Below are 17,114 nucleotides of genomic sequence, written 5' to 3'. Positions count from 1 at the left end.
ATTCAATGTTGTAGCCAACGCTGACCTTGAATTCCTGATCTTCCTGTCTTTACTTCCTGTGTACTGGAATTACAGATATGATCCTGCATGACTACCTGGATTCTGGAGTATTTTTAATGTCTAGAATGTCTAGAAGGGTTGCAGTAAAATTAAAATAAGGCTTCCTTTACCCCATACTAGATCCGGCACCCTAGAGTCACGTGGCATCTGTTGGATATTTTCATCTCAGCCAGCAAAGCCTCTCACCCGCTCTGCTCCATCCCATATCACACTGCCGATGGCTACTTCTGAGCCTGGCGACAATTTCTCTACCCATCTAGTTCCTAAGGCAGGTTGCCACCATGCCAGACATACACATCCCAATTCCATGGCGGTCCGGTGTGTCCAGTCATCACACACTCTCTTGAACTCAATTAAATTGCCACACAAAAGAGCACACAACACAATAACTGATTCGATTGATAAGATCTAATTGCCCACCTAGACATACAAAGTCGTGTACACACCCATTCCTTAAGAATATTCATAACAACCTGTAAATGTGCAGAGAGGAGTCTTAACTTCCAACTCCATGTTCTCCTGACTGCTCCTTTCTCTTGCATTAGTTTCCTTCTCCTCAATAAACTTCTCTCCCGCCCATCCTTCCTTCTCGTCCAATGACAGGCCTCGTTCTATCTTGTACCTGCCTTCACCTGCTTAATGACATCATCCTACACAGAAGCTTTGTGAAAAATCTTTAAGAATTTCTATAAAAATAAACAGGTTATTTGTGGATAGATAACATAACTCCACTTTTCCAATTCGAAGGAGGTTTTTCTGTCTACTATCTCTGGATGGCACTGTCAATGTAATGCCAAACACAAGTGGTAAGATTGGATGTTCTTGCCTTGTTCTTGATTGTACAGGAAAAGCTCCCACTTTCACAAGTGAGTATTATGTCAAATAAGCAGCGTTGTGTGCTCTTTATCATGTTGAGATCATCCTCTTAGTCCTCATTTGTTTAATTTTTTATTATCATAAAGTACTGACTTTGCCAAATACTTTCTCTGCATATTGGACATCATTGACTGTTCAATGTAACATATTACATTTATTAATTTTCAAAGAAATTAAGCTATTCTTGCATGCCAAGAATGACCCCATTTCGGCTTGAGACTCCATATGAACAACAATGCCAACCAACAGAGCTTCCAGGGACTAAGCCACTACCCAAATACTATACATGGACTGACCCTGGGCTCCAACTGCATAGGTAGCAATGAATAGCCTAGTAAGGGCACCAGTGGAAGGGGAAGCTCTTGGTCCTGCCAAGACTGAACCCTCAGTGAACGGGATTGTTGTGGGGGAGGGTGGTAATGGGGGGAGGATGGGGAGGGGAACAACCAGACAGAAGGGGACAGGAAGGGGTTAGGGGGATGTTGACCTGGAAACAGGGAAAGGGAATAACATATGAAATGTAAATAAGAAATACCCAATTTAATAAAGATGGGGGGGAAGATCTCAAAGCCAAAAAAAAATGACCCCATTTCTCCACAATATCTAATCTGTTTAATTCTCTACTGAATTCAATTTACTGGCAATTTGATGAGTATTTTTCTATCAATTTCGTCAGAGATGATGGTCTGCAGTTTTCATTCCTTGTACTACTCCTGTGTTGCTTTGGTAACAGGACAATGTTGACCTCAGAGATTGAGTTTGAAAGTTTTCCTTCTGATGAAATATTTTAGAATACTCTAAGGCAAGGTTTGAATTCTTTTTTGTAAGTTTAGAAAAAAATATGTATATACAAGATCTACATACAAATAATATAAAATGTGAAATCTGTAAAATGTAAAACTAGAAGAGATACATTCCCATATATCTTATATGTCATAGAGTATCCTGGAAAAAACAGAAAAGTATGTTTCCAGACACATTTATCATTTGGAAATACATGGATATTCATATAAATGGAAATAAAGTGTCTTACTGTTCTATTGCATAACAAAACACCATGACTATGAAAACACAAAATAAAGTATTCATTTGGGCTTAGGCTCCATATGATTAGAGTCCATTATAGCAGAGCAAAGACATGTCAGCAGGAAGGACTAAATTCACATTTTAACCTGCAATCAGGAGGTGAGAGTGGAAACACTGAGAATGATGAGTCTTTTGGTCCTCGAAGCCCCCACTTCCTATGAAGCTACATCTCCTAATCCTTTCCAAACAGTTTCACCAACTGAGGACAAGTATTCAGACATATGGCACTATGGGGACCATTCTTTTTTATATATATCCCAAATGCTGTCCCCTTCCCAGTCCCTTCTCACAGAGTCTCTTCGCCCATACCCTTCTTCTTCTCTGAGAGAGCCTCCTCTGGGTCCCCCAACCCTAGCATATCAAGCCTTTGCCACATTAGTTCCCTCTCCTCCCACTGAGATCAGACAAGGCAGACAAGAAGACTGAGCTGCCTAACAGCTACATTCATGCTGGGGGCCTTGTTTCAGTCTGTACATATTTTGACTCTGTTGGTTTTCCTGTCAGGTTCCCATCTACTTCAAGGCCTTCAATCTTTACCTTAACTCCTCCAAAAGTGTCACCAACCTCAACCTAATATTTGGCTTTGGTTATCTGCATCTGTTTCAGTCTGATGCTGGAAAGAGCCTCTCAGAGGGAAGCTATACTAGGCTTCTGTCTGCAAGTATAACAGAGTATCTATCATTAATAATGCGAGGGGCTGGTGCTTGCCCATGTGATGGGTTTCGAGTTGAGACAATTATTGGTTGGCCTTTCCTTCAGTCTCTGCTCCATCCCTGCATTTCTTTAAGACAGGACAAATTTTGAGTCAGAAGTTTTGTGAGTAAGTTGGTATACTTATCCCTCCACTGGGGATTCTGCCTGGCTACATGAGGTGGCCTTTTCAGGTTCCATGTCCCCACTGTTAAGCATCTCTTGGCTAAGGTCGCCTGCATTACCTCTTGGGAGCCTCTCCTGTCTCTAGGACTTCCCAGAGATTCTCCCCCTTTTCCCCCTCCCCACCAATTCTCCTGGCCTTCTGGGTCTCTCTCCTGTCTCTCCCCACACCTGATTCTGTCTCCCGTTCCCCTCTCCACTTTCCCACCATTCCCTTACTCAAACTACTTCATACAGAATATGAATAACCTAACAGAAAGTTAGGTAAGGTTTTTCCTACCAACTAAACTTCAGCCTCAAGTTAACAAAAAGTCTTTGGTGTCAGATCTCTTTTGAATGAGACAACTCTAAATAAGGTTTCAGGATCTGATCAAAAACACAGCTTCTTAAAATAGTACATTTAAAACACTAAAGGTCCCATAACTGAATGTAAACACTGCAAAAGTTTGACAATAATAAAACACTCCTGAATGCACAGTGCCCTAAGGTTAATTCAGACTCAAAGGTGCAACGAATCTAAGTGTTTCTGTCAGCACATTGCCAACAAGTTATCCTCTGAAACACTATGGCTTAGACTCAGACCTATTGTAAATGATGAATGTCAATGTTCTTACTCAGTATACAAAACTTTTGTTTTTATGGAAACACATAATTTAATTATGGGGAAAAATGCTGGCTATTTTCCAGCCATCATTTCATAATATGTTTGAATAAAGTTAGTATATATTTGGATCATATTGTATCAGAATGACTGGTGATAATAATTGCTATTTGGGTTATTGATTATGTTTAGTTTGAAAAAATAATGTGTTGAATTTTGGTTTGGAATTAGTAGAGCATTCCAAAGTGTATGAAACGATATAAACACACTCTTGCTATTTTAAACTTCATACTTAAACAAAGTAACATCCTTGGTATTGATGATTCTATCACATTCCATTGTAAATCCTCAAATCTAACGAAACACTGTTCTCTGTGCACTCACTGGGAATAATTTAGAAAACCAGACTCCTTTCAATTTTAGCCTCAAGTTGGCCTTCAGTTTTCCCAGTAAATGTTGACATCTTGCTAGGCAAACGTACCATAGCTCTTTCTTCTCTCTAATAGGTGTTCCCTTTATTTTTCACAGATGACCCCACTTTCTTTTTCTTACTGAAGAAAAAAAGGTTAAAAAGCAAACAATTTAAAAGGCAATTCTGCAGCCATCTACCCACAATTCTCTCTGGCAAAGGGTTATATCCAAAGATCTGATCTGGCCAGAATGCAGACATACCCTGGATTACACCCTGGATTACAGTATAATCTAGATAAAATAGAGACACACCCTTAGTACACACCTTTAGTCCTTAACGATGAAGGTAAGGTTAGTTTGTAGAAGGAAATAGCCCTGTATGATATCCAATTGAGGGGCAAAGTGATGGATCAGAGATTGATCTGATTGTCAAATCATCAGATTTGACAGAATGATTTGGAGATAAGATATGCCCAACTCACACAAGACAGGACAGGAAAAAGAGGCTACTTGAGAGAGAGAGAGAAAGAGACAGAGACAGTAATGGGCTAGAGAGATGGCTCAGTGGTTAAGAACACTGACTGCTCTTCCAGAGGACCTGAGTTCAAATCCCAGCAACCACATGGTGGCTCACAACCATCTGTAATGTGGTCTGGTGCCCTCCTCTGGTGTGTCTGAAGATACTTACAGTGTACTCATATAGTAGTTCTTTTAAAAAACAGAGAGGAGTGGTGGTGGCTGGTGTGTGTATATGGCAATTTACCAGAACAGTTTACCCCAGGACAGTTTTACAGAAACAAGTTATAGAGAGAACAAGTTTGATACAGATGAAGACAAAACTAGCCAGAAAATGAGAAGGAACCAGATTAGAACATGAATGAGGCCAGGCAGAACAATTCAGGCAGAAGCTGAGAAGAACTGGATTGAATTCATCAGTCATCTTGGAAGATTAAATTTTATAGAAGCTAGAAGCTTCCAGGACTGGTAGGGATAGTTAGAACAGAGAAGAAACCTGGGTTCAGCCCAAGTAATATATTCACACAGCTTGGGTATGGCTCTCATCTCATCACTTCATTTGAGGAACTAAGCAACATTTACATCTCATGTTAGTAATTAACTACTGTCTGCTACATGCTTAGACGAGGAAGCCCCTAAGTTTGTGTCTTCTTTCTCTCATAACCACACCATAGTTCTCTTGGTCCTTAAGATTGAAGATCAAATCATTTCAGCTGTCCTGCCACTACCCATTAAGATCACCCACCTAGACTCTGTGGGAGACATCTTCCTGATAACCAGCCTATATTTCTGTCTACTGTAGTGTATTACCTCATAGTACGCATTCCATAAAACTGAAAACAATTCAAAGTCCTCTTATGTCCCAAATAACATATTATAAGTATTTTGAGACATTAGAAGGTAGCATGAAAATATGCATTAAAATAATCAACAAATGCTCTGACAAAAGGGAGATACTTTTTCTTTTTATTAAAAATGTAAGTTAGGGTACAAAGTAATGGGTTTCAATAAAAGATTGTCACGAATATATTTCATTACAAGCTTCTGATCACATGTCCTCATTGACCTCCCCTGATTCACAGTATCCTCCTTGCTGGTCCCTTTCACTACCCACCAAATATTTCTTCCTTCTGCCTTTATGCCATAAGTGTTCTATTGCTCCCTACCTCTTAAGGTCTCTTCCTTCACTATCCTGGCCCCTTTCTAGTTTTCATAATCTATACACTCACACACTTGTCCACATCACATTGCACTATCTCATATATAGAATGCCCTGGAAGAAACTAGAAAAGTCTGTTGTTTTCAAACGCATTAATGTCATTAGGCAACATATGGACATTCACATAAAGGAAGATAAATAAAAAATATGAATAACATCATAAGAAGATGAATAAGGTCTTTTGGGCTTCTTTTATTGATCTTTGAATGTATTTTCTAGCTCTTTCCATCCATCTCTGATAGTTAGCTAGTAGGCTCCGCCATCTTGTAGTGATGTGATACCTTCCACTGATTGATTGTCTGAATCACTGATTTTTTTTTATTTCCAATGTTTCTATTTGTTTTCTTTTGTTGTTGCTGCTGAACTTTTCTTCCACATCAGTGACTTTTTCATCTGTCTTCTCGATATTCTTTTTCATTTGCTGACTTTTCTGTGTTGCTGACTTTCCTCTCTGGGTCCTTGGTAGAATGTATCTGCTCGTTTGAGTCCTCTTTGATACGGTTGATCAGTTTTACCAGAAAACTCTGATTATCTTGTGCTAGCAGTTTCCCATCACAGAAGAGTATATTTAGCTTTGAAGTCTCTGTTCCGTGGGTTCTCTTACCCTTCTATAACTCCTTAAATTGTAACATGGTGGCTAATGCTGTAACCAGGGCCTTTCACAACAATGACATCTGCATATCAGCATATTTGTCTTCCTAGTTCTATGCCCCCCTGTGTATGTTTCACCCTCTTAGAGGGATGCAGCTGTGGATGTCCAAAATTCAGCTTGAGCTTCAAAGTCTGGGGCACCATAGCAGAGACTGGCAGTTATGTGGTTCCAGAAGGTGTTTCTTCTGTTGACCTCAGAGCCAGGGCTGTCAAACTCCAGAATCCGCTCCTGGCCACTGAGTAAGGGTGCCTTACCCTGTGTCATTTGCTGTTTGAGATGAGCCTCTTTCTGTGCACTTTTCTTCCCAAACCCCTAGCTTTCCACAGCTGCCTGTAGGGCACTCTCTCACCCCAGGGCTGTAGCCCAACTCCCTGCATTGGGGTTGTTCCCTGTTCTCAGGCCCCCCTGAGTAGCCCAGTTTGAGACAATAGGTTCCTGTCAAGATGGCGTCCATTCACTGACTCCATGTCATACGCAGTGACAGAATGGATTTCTTCTCCACTGCTGACCACTTGCTTGAGGAATCCCTGTCTCTCACTAATACTATAACTTCCACGCCATGATCGCACATACCTGCTATCTGAGAACTTGGGAAGCAGAGGCAGGAAAACCAAGGCCAGACCGGTCTACATAGACAGTGCCAGGCCAACTAGAACTACCCAGCAAGATCTTACCTCAAACTAAAAGAACAAGAACAAAACAAAACCAAACCCTCCTAACTGGATCTACAGCACATGAAGGCTGTGAGCTATCCTAAGGGTAATAATACACCAGTCTTCCTTCATTGGGGCTCCAAGTTTAATCTTCTGAATGAGAAATTCCCACACATACACACCCCATGCCAGGGGGCATTGGGACTAAACCTGTTAGCTCAGTTGACATCAAGTATACATCTTGTCCTCCACAGTTTTCAAGTAACCTATCACTACCTTTGGGGTTTTCCGGAGTTCTGTTTTCTTTTTGGAGTAGGGCCCATCTTTTTCTTATTCTGACTCTTCTCCTGGACCACATAGAGGTAGCTTCTTGTCTGCAGTCGTTCCCAGAAGTCTGAGACAGAGACGTGTTTAATAATGAAAGGTTATTTCTTCTCTATTGGGGAGTAGGCATTTTTTTAACACCAGTACTTACTGCATCTAACAGAGCTGCCTTGCTAAAGTGAAAACCTTAGTCATGTTGGGAAATGTATACCCTAAGATCATTTTCTAGTCCTAATTGAAAATAGTCTAGAAAAATGAAGAACGCTAAGATGATTAGTAAAAGCCCCTTAGCATCAATTTAAGCAACTGAAAGATTAAATCTTACTTTAAGAGAGGGAAGCAGCTAAAATAGATTATAATGCTCAAAATTACCCGTCTCCTCATTTGGTCAAACACATGCTGTATACATTTATTTAAGACTTAGAGAAACTGTGATCTGATACAGTTTCAATTCTTGATTGAAAGCCCTAACAGAAACAGCATCTGCTCTCTGTGGTTTTGGCTATGTGTGCCTGTATCTCTACTGTCTGATGAGTGACAGTCATTTCCACGTTACTCTATTTATGTGCTTTGATTTCACTTTCATTCGCCTTGAACCCTCTCCCACTGCTACCCAGAGTAGGGGGCTCTGAGCTTTTAGCAGGCAACAGACTCCCATGGAAGGCGTCTTAGAATACAGATGAGTGGGCTTGACCCCCCAGAGTGTAGGTCTGTAGACCTAAGGTGGAGTCAAGAATCCGCATGCCTTACAAATTCCTATGTGGTGCCTCAGTAGCAGTTCTGGGACCATGTTTTGAGACTCAGTGAACTAGAGAAACCAAGTGCTTGAACAGAAAGTGCCACTTCCTGCTCTCTTTATTTCTGACTATTGCATAGACTGGCCTCCCTCCGATGATGCCAGGGGCCCAAGGGTTTATACTTTAGAAACAGGGTGGCTTAAACATAGTGAATGGACTCTCCATTGATATATACTAGGAAGTAGAAATCCATTTCTTCCTCCTTATCAAACTAGCAGTAGCAGCCTGTCTTCCCTCTGCCATCACGTGTACCTGTCTAACAGGGGCCACCTGTGAGCAAGATGGATCGAGCCTTGCCATGGTACCATGTTGCCCACATGAACAACTTCAGTAAGCTCTTATTCACGTTCTGCTGTTTCCAGAGAAGCTTGGGTAAAACAGGATGTGGTGCATCACAAAGAGGACTGGTTACTTTGAGGGAGAGTAAGGGCTAGAAATTACAGAAAAACACACACTTGTGGAAAGTGAGAAATGTCTTTGGACAATAACGCCCCGGAGAAGGTCACTAACAGGTAAAGAACCTTCACCTAGCAATTCTTCTTTAGCTTTTCACCTGTTCGTCATTAGCAAAGAACGAGGCCCCTGTCCCAACCCATTCCCAGCACGACTCATTCCTAGAGAAACAATTTCGATTCTCCATAGAGTACAGTCACACACTTCTAACTTGTTATAATCCTGTGAAGGAAGATAGAGTCTCGAGTCTCTCCCTAAGGCAGCCCTGCCTTCACTCTTCCCATTCCCTGGAATGAGGTCTTCCATCCACTCTGCTGGTTAAGAAAAAAAGAAATGCAAGAGCTTTACCTCCAGGTTTGTTGTCCCTCCTTCCTTTACATCCATCCACCTTTGGTTCCGCTTTGTGGTACTTCAGAAGCATCCTCTGTCTTCCCACAAGGTTTCTCTCTGATGCCTCTGCACTCATCTGCATCCCACCATTCTTTACAAAGTCGCCTACTGCCGTTTCCACATGATCCTTCCTGTCCCCTTGGTTGATGTTCTGCAATCTCACATCGGTTGCTCCCATCAGCCAGAATGGTCTTTGTAAAGTATTAATCAAACTGTGTTCCTGTTAACCCTGCAGTGATGGATACCTGCATTTTGAATGAAACCCTACCTTCCTACTCTTCCTGTATAGAACCCCACCCGCTTCCACTTCCCTGTGTGCCTTTGTTCTATAATTCTCCCATTAGCTCACATTCAGAGCCTTATTATCACAATATACATTGATCTTTAAAACTAACTTGATTATATTTTTTACTGATTAGTGTTACTGATTGTCTTCTCACAAGGTAATGGAACTTTCCAGAGAACAGCAAGTACCTCGGTCCCCCATGCCACTGTCTCTTTCATTCCTAGCCAACAGAGAATCATATGTGCCAAGGAACCATTGCTAAAGGGTACCACACTGCTGGATTATTTCATATAGTATTTGCCTCCCAAAAGCTATACAAGGAGGCTACTACAACCCCTCAGCCATTGGTCATGCTTTTGTCTTTATGAAATTCTCTTAAAAGCAAATATGGAACTTGAGGACCAACTTATTCTCAGCACCAAATAAATATAGCCCACCCAGCAACAGGAGCACAGGAAATGCTAAAATTCCTGTTTAATCTGACTGACTAAAATTAAGGCAATTACTACCGAAAAGGATTTTAGATACTCTAAATATATTTTTTTTAATTGCATAGGGAGGAGATCGGGATTGGCTGGTGGTAGTTGGTTTTGTGTTTTTGAGATAGGCTCTCTCTACATATTCCTGCCTGTTCTAAACCAGGCTGGCCTCAAACTCACAGAGATCCATCTGCCTATACCTCCCAAGTGCTGAAAGTAAAGCCAAGCACCACCAGGCCTGGCCTTGGCTTTTTGGAATTAAAGTAACTCAGTGACAGTCACTCCTGTTCTTGTGGGGCACCAGGCCCTTGCTTTGGAGTTGCCTCTGTGACTCACTGCCCACCATTCCTCAACTCTCACTCTTCTGCCTCAGCTGTACTGTCTTCCTCACACATCTTCACACTCCTGACTTTGTCTCTGCTGTTTTGCTGCCGGAACTCTCCTTCATGAGATCTTACAGGTTCTACTCAAAGGAAAGTGTGTCCCAAGACACCCTAGAGCCAATAACACTAACTTTTAAAACCTCATTTTATCAGTTGGCTGTTATCTTTACAACCAGAAAATAATGTTTTGTAGGTAGAGACCTATTTTTATTCACGGGGGAATCTTCAGCTTTTGATGTCTTTGAGAGTCACAGAAAGGTTCTCTGATACCTGTCATGGCCGACTGTGCTCCTTGTTTTGAGGGAGTGAGAGGGGAAATCGCTCAGAAAACACTGTAGCAAAAGGAGGTCGAGGAGTCAGGCCATCAGACACATTAACAGAATTAGTCAAGCCCACACTGCCTCCTAAACTAGATGTTAGTACTTGTTTTGTTTTGTTTTTCAAGACAGGGTTTTTCTGTGTAGCTCTGGCTATCCTGTAGGCCAGGCTGACCATGACCTCAGAGATCTACCTACCTTGGTCTCCTGAGTGTTGGGATGTGCACCACCACTGTACAGCATCTAGTACTTTTACATTGATGTTTTAAGCACCATCCTTTTAGAAACACGGTGTGGCATATTGCCTGTCATTGGCAGTTCTTCAGGAAGGGATCACAGCCCCATGAGGCAGACTGAGGTAGCACTGGTTTCTTAACTTTATAACAAAAAAGAATTTCAGGATCAGCCAGGATGAAGCCAAGTCACAGTTTATTAGGAGATTTTTTTAAACACAGATTTATGCATAAGAGTTAATAGAAAGACACTAAGGAAAAAAATGTAACCTGGAGCTACTTATGGGATGAGTTTCTTAAAAGAGAATCAACCTTGTTGTCTTTATAACACATACATATACATAGACATGATTTTTGTGGGTTCTGAAATTGAGGTCATGGGATGGTTCCTGGGGTACACTAAGGAAGATTATAGCACATAAAGCAAACTCTAGATCATGAGATACAGAAAGTTAGGTTATTTTTAGTATAAATAATGTTAATAATTTTGTTTGTAAGAGTCCCAAAAGATCGGTAGGAGAAAAGTAAGGCCATATTCATGGTCATACACTCAGGTCCTAAGCCTGGTTTGTTGCTATTTTAATGTTCCTAATTGAAAATAATATTATAATAAATACAAAATATCTTAGAATAAGAGAAATGTTCTCTTGGTGTCAAAACACTTCATAGTAAATATTAATTGTGTGGAGATCTCTCTCTCTCATATGTGTGTGTGTGTGTGTGTGTGTGTGTGTGTGAGAGAGAGAGAGAGAGAGAGAGAGAGAGAGAGAGAGAGAACAACATGAGAGAGTTGCTTTCTTTCCACCATGAGATATGCAGTCTAGGGGTTGAACTGCCGGCTGGAATACTGTAATATTTCATAGAATGTGCTGAAATGCCTCATCTTCAGCTGAGAATCAGGTGAAGCTATAGAGTCCAGAGTAGGAGATACCCTTCCCAGGACCCAGAGGTTTCCCTGCCTTTGTTTCCTGCCTCAATATGATAATCTCATGTTGCCAAAGCATGCAGGAAGCTCACTGAAGTTCATGTTCTCATTTCCCAGTACCTAGATATCACTTCCTAGTCCCTTACATTTTAATAAATAGAAAGTGGCTGAAAGCATTATGGATTACTTTCAGGTCTGACCTAAGACAAAAAAAGGGGGGAGGAGAAAGGAGGGAGGGAGAGGGGAAAGGGAGGAGGGGAGAGGAGAGAGGAGAGAGGGGAGAGAGAGAGAACCAAGTGCAACGAACAAAACCTTTTGTGCATCTGACTCCCTCTGCTCCATCCCTTTTTGTCTGCTGGATGTTTGTGGAGCTTCAGTAGACCCTGAGGTCCACATCTTGATGTTGACAGAGCCTAGTTGCAGCAGAAGACTTCAGTGTATTGAAGATGCCAGTACCATGGGATGATCATCAAGAATAGCAGCAGCAGCAAAGTGGAGTCAACCAGAGCCTAGAGTGCTACAGAGGGCAGAGCTAGAGAAGTGAGCCAAGCCCTTTGGAGGAGCCCAGAAGATTGTGTGTGGATCTCAGACATTGGAACAAGAAGCTGTAGTGGTAAAGGTTCCTTGGAGGCCCAAAGATGTCCGAGATGCCAAAGCCGTGGGATACCTGCTGAGGAAAGCTGCTAAAAGAGAATGAACCAGCCCAGGAGAAAGAAATTTATTTGCAGTCCACAATGATGAAAAAGGAGTTGTAGATCTGAAGACCACTTTGACATCAGGCATGGAGATCCTGAGTTTGGAGTTCACCCAGCTGGTTTCCTGCTTTGGGGATTGCAGTTAAGTGATTGGATGGATCTCAGAAGAGACTTCGAACTATGGACTTTTAACCCTGTTGAGATTGCTATAGACATTGAAGACTTTCAAAGTTGGACTAAACGTATTTTTCATTATGCTATATTTAGGTATGACCCCATTGACTCATATGTTTGAACAAGCCTATGGGGGCCAGGGAATGGAATGTGATGGTTTGTATATGCTTGGCCCAGGGAGTGACACTATTTAGAGGTGTGGCCTTGTTGGAGGATATGTTTCACTCTGGACGTGGACTTTAAGATGCTCATCCTAGCAACTTTCAGATGAAGATGTAGAACTCTCAGCTCTTCCTACACCATGCCTGCTTGGATACTGCCATACTCCCACTTTGATGATAGTAGACTAAACCTCGGAACCTGTAAGTTAACCCAAATTAAATGTCCTTATAAGAGTCGCTTTGATAATGGTATCTGTTCAGAGCAGTAAAACCATAACTAAGATAAGTGGATAAGTTAATTATACGCTGTGTTTGTTTGAGGACAAGGTCTCTCTCACATAGCCTAGCCTCAAACTCAAGGTGTAGTGAAAGATGACCTTGAACTTTGTATTCTTCTACTGGTATTATAGGTATATACCAGGAAGCCCCATTTAGTGTGGAGCTGTGGATCAAACCTAAGGTTTTGAGCATGCTAAGTAAGCACTATACCAACTGAGCTACATCCCCAGCCCAACCAAGCTGTCTTTGGAAAAAGCTTTTGTGCCTGGACATGCTGCCTGCTTCTGGGCAAAACAAAATATCCAAGATGAAGAATAATAGTTCATTTTCTGGATTAAGTCTCCAAGAAAGACCTCTATGGTCTATGCTGACAGAGGCTGTGTAAATGTTCGTTGTCTGATACCACCAGAAGCCATGTGGATGTCAATGATCCATGCTGTCACAGAGGATCAAGTTGATGTTCATGAACCAAGGTGCTGCTGTCTAGTTTGGGGAAGGAAGCTTCTTTTGCAGTGGTATCAATGACTGTAGAATCATAACTGAGAATGAGAGACGTTGAAGGCTTCTATGACAATCTCTCCACCCCTACACCCTACCCCTGCCAAAGAATGGGAGGATGGAAGGAAGGAAGGAAGGAAAAAAGGAAAAAAGAAGAGACAGAGACAGAGACAGAGACACAGACAGACAGACAGACAGACAGACAGACAGACAGACAGACAGACAGGAAACTGTTGAAAAGAGAGTCCTGAAAAACTGTGAAGGATGCTGAAGTTACCTTTTCATAGTTGATGGCTCCTGGCAAGTATTGGGAATAGGAGGTGGAAACTTGGTTTTCTTTAAGAGGCTGATTACTGGGAGTTTGACCACACTCCAGTGAGTATATAGGCTACATAAACTGGACTTGGGATATTTTGGCATTGTTGCTTTGGGAGATTTTTGGCTGGGGGTGAGGAGGTAAGGAGGTTGAGGTAGAAGGGGGTAGGGATAGGGGAGTGGGGGTAAGGAAGTGGGGGTGGTGGGCAGGGAGGGTAGGAGTAAGAAGGGGTTGAGGAGGTGGGTGGCCCTAGGAGGAATGGGATGCAAGTGTGATTAAGGTACATTGTACAAAATTCCCAAAAGTTTAATAAAAATATTATATGGGGTAGGGAAGCTTTTGCATGTAGACTTGCCTATGCATGCCCTGGGGTTAAGCATTTCAGAAAGCAGGAATTTAAACTTTAGTAACAGAGAAAAAATCAAAAAAATAAGTTTACCCTTTATAGAAGTACTGATTGACAAAAGGGGTTTATAACTTTCTCAGACAGCCCGTTCTGAAAAAGTGTATTAATAGATTTTTCTTCATAAGCCCTTTAAATTCTTTTTAATCTTTGTTATTTTGTGCAATTCAAAACAAACTGCATATATACACACTTAAAAACTTAAAACATTAATTCAGGTAGGTTAATTAGGTAATTTCCAGAAAATATGCCAGGGAAAGACCTCTTTTGCATTTTTAAAGATTTTGAGAGTTCCTCATGTATTTGTTGTAACATGTGAGGCAGAATCATCTCTACTTACTTAAGCTCACATAATTGATATCACCATGACAACTTAGCAGGGAAGAGTAAATTGGTTAAATTCTCCTTCTATTTTATTTATAACATTTAGCTTTTACTGTTTGGCTCAATAGTTCAGATAATAATGTAGCAGATTTGAAAGGGTTTCTTTCATACACTATGGGTTCTTTAAGATCAGTATGCCATACATCATTTCAATGTTAAAAAGCAAGAGTTTGGGTACTTGCACGAAACTTGTATTTGTTTTAGAAATGGGAAAAAATTAACCTTCCTGTTTTCCTTTTAAAAGTCATACAGAAGTGAAATGAACCAAAATCCTTTTCTTCGTAGGTATCAGTGAGCAAAGTCAAGCAGTTTTTATCGCATCTACTGGAACAAGGAAAAGCAAATAAAATAGCCAATAAAAGAGAAAATCCCTTAGAAAAAAAGAAGCATCAACATAAGTTAAAAATAAAAGGAATTCAAAATAAGAATCTCCTGAAGAGAAATCAAAACTACTGTGAGTAGAACAGTCTCGCACTTGACACTCTGAAATGACAGAAACAGCATTTTAGGGCTGCTTTTGAGAGAACACAGGGTCTGGTTATAAATATGTATACACACAGCAGTGTCATGTTCTATTGTCTCCTGCTCTAGGCTTTAACTCAGAATTCAGGATAATGATAACAAGCAATTATATCTCATGGGAGAAAAATCTCCAGAATTATTCAGGTCCTTATCAGTTACTCTGCTAACAGAAACCCAAAGAAATCAAAATTAATATGATACCTGTTTTGTTCTATGCTGGTAGCCTAAGTCTTCCTTTAAAAAGCACACAGGCTTCATAGTTAGACTTAATATAAAAGAAGATTCTAGAAAAAAATGTGATCTCCATAGAGTTTCTGTTTAAATTTTTATTCTTTGGCAATGTCATGCGTGTGTGAGTGCGTGTGTGTGTGTGTGTGTGTGTGTGTGTGTGTGTATGTGTGTGTGTGAAGGAATTTTGTATTCACCCCACCAGTCCCCTCTATTATCCCTCTCCTACTCCTTCTGGAACCACTATCTTCCCAACCTGGCCCCACTCCTACTTTCATTTGATCTCAAGCATAAAATTATTTTCAACATTTTGTTTAAGCCCAATGCACTCTTCTCTGAAATATATATATACATATATACATATATATATATATATTCTGTCAACATGTTATTTAAATAGATACTTGGCAGCTACTATTGAGGAGGAAATTATAAGAATATCAGCTTTCAGTGATACTATAAAAATGTGTACATGTCTAAACTTACTTAAAATATGTCATACACATTGTAATCGTTATCTGTCATTTCTAATGGAGAAATATGGCCTGCCTTTTACTTAGCCTGTATTGGCCCTACTAATACATACAACCCCCACCCCACTACACATGAGCTCTCCCAACAGGGGCTTTCTTGTGGAGTAGGAAACCAAGACACATGCACAATTGTGCTAGTTAAAGCTCTCTACAATAGGGTGAATACAGATTAAAAGCAAATGTATTCAGTTGACTTACACCACTGAAATGGGTGTGCAATGGTGGTTATCTTTACCCTGGAGAGGCTGGGAACTCGGGATTCTTCAGTCCATGAGGCTGGATACTTCAACAGTCTCCATGGCTGGGGGATTTCTAGAGAACCTTTGGTCTTCGGTCTACATTGAAAGGTGGTGCTAGATAGTTTTGTGTCAACTTAACATGAGCTAAAGTCATCTGAGAGAAGGGAAACTCAAAAACATGCCTCCATAAGATCATGGAGGCAGCCTCTAGGGCCACGTATTAATTTGTGATTGATACCAACCTATTGGAGGTGGTGCTATTCCTGGGCTGGTGGTCCTGGGTTCCGTAAGCAAACAGACTAAGCAAGTCATCCGTAACAAGGCAGTAAGCAGCACTCCTCCATGGCCTCTGCATCAGCTCCTGCCCTCAGGCTTCAGCCCTACTTGTTTGAGTTCCTGCCCTGACTTCCTTTGGTAATGGATTGTGATGTGGAAGCGCCTTTTTCTCCCCAAGTTGCTTTGCTCATGGCGTTTCATTACAGCAATCGTAACCTAGGACGAAGGCTAAAGAAGCTGGGATCTGATGTAGATGAAGGCTGGCGGCAGAGGTGGAGGCAACAGGGTAGATGAGCTCACAAAAAAGAACTAAACCTGCCAGGCAGAGCTAAAAGCAGACAAGCAAAAGCGAACGCTTTTCCCTTGAAGTCTTACCTCCAGTGTTAGTCTCTATCCTGTCAAGTTGTAATAACTGTAAACTATTACAGTATATTTAGTATTTTATTTATAGTATATGTATATTGCAGTATATATAAATATATTTGTATATTAGTGGTTATGTATTACATTGTTTATAATTTCTTGAATATTAATCCTGAATGCAGTTTCCCTCTCTCCCCTCCTGCAAGGCTCTCCTTCCCCAACCTTTCCTCTCCTCCATATTCAACCTCCCACATCCCCTCAGACAAGAGCAGACTTCCAGGGACATCAACCAAACACAGCATAACAAGCTATGATGAGACCAGGCACACACCGTCACATCAAGACTGGATGAGATAACCCATTAAGAGGAAAAGGGTCCCACAGGCAGGCTAGAGAGTTGGAGACAGCCCCTGCTCCCACTGTTAGGAATCCCACAAGAACACTAAACTACTCAGCTACAATAAACATGCGGAGGTCCCCGGTCAGACCCCTACAGACTCCCTGATCTC

At 41.2% G+C, this 17,114-nt stretch overlaps 1 protein-coding gene across 12 annotated transcripts in view; it reads left to right on the top strand.

Moving 5' to 3' along the window:
* Nucleotides 1-17,114, top strand: part of Sel1l2 (SEL1L2 adaptor subunit of SYVN1 ubiquitin ligase) — a 126,867-nt gene that overhangs the window by 38,497 nt on the left and 71,256 nt on the right. For 7 of the 12 annotated variants that reach the window (XM_039105031.2, XM_063283794.1, XM_039105033.2 and 4 more), the window contains 1 exon segment: nucleotides 14,730-14,898. The exons of 4 other annotated variants lie outside the window; for them this stretch is intronic. In XM_039105031.2, the coding sequence (XP_038960959.1) occupies nucleotides 14,730-14,898 (169 nt within the window). 12 annotated transcript variants of the gene reach the window in all.

This window comes from Rattus norvegicus, chromosome 3, assembly GCF_036323735.1.
Source record: "Rattus norvegicus strain BN/NHsdMcwi chromosome 3, GRCr8, whole genome shotgun sequence".
In the NCBI taxonomy this organism is placed as follows: Eukaryota; Metazoa; Chordata; class Mammalia; order Rodentia; family Muridae; genus Rattus; species Rattus norvegicus.
The sequence above is the reverse complement of the archived record's forward strand: the minus strand, read 5'-3'. Positions and strand labels throughout refer to the sequence as shown.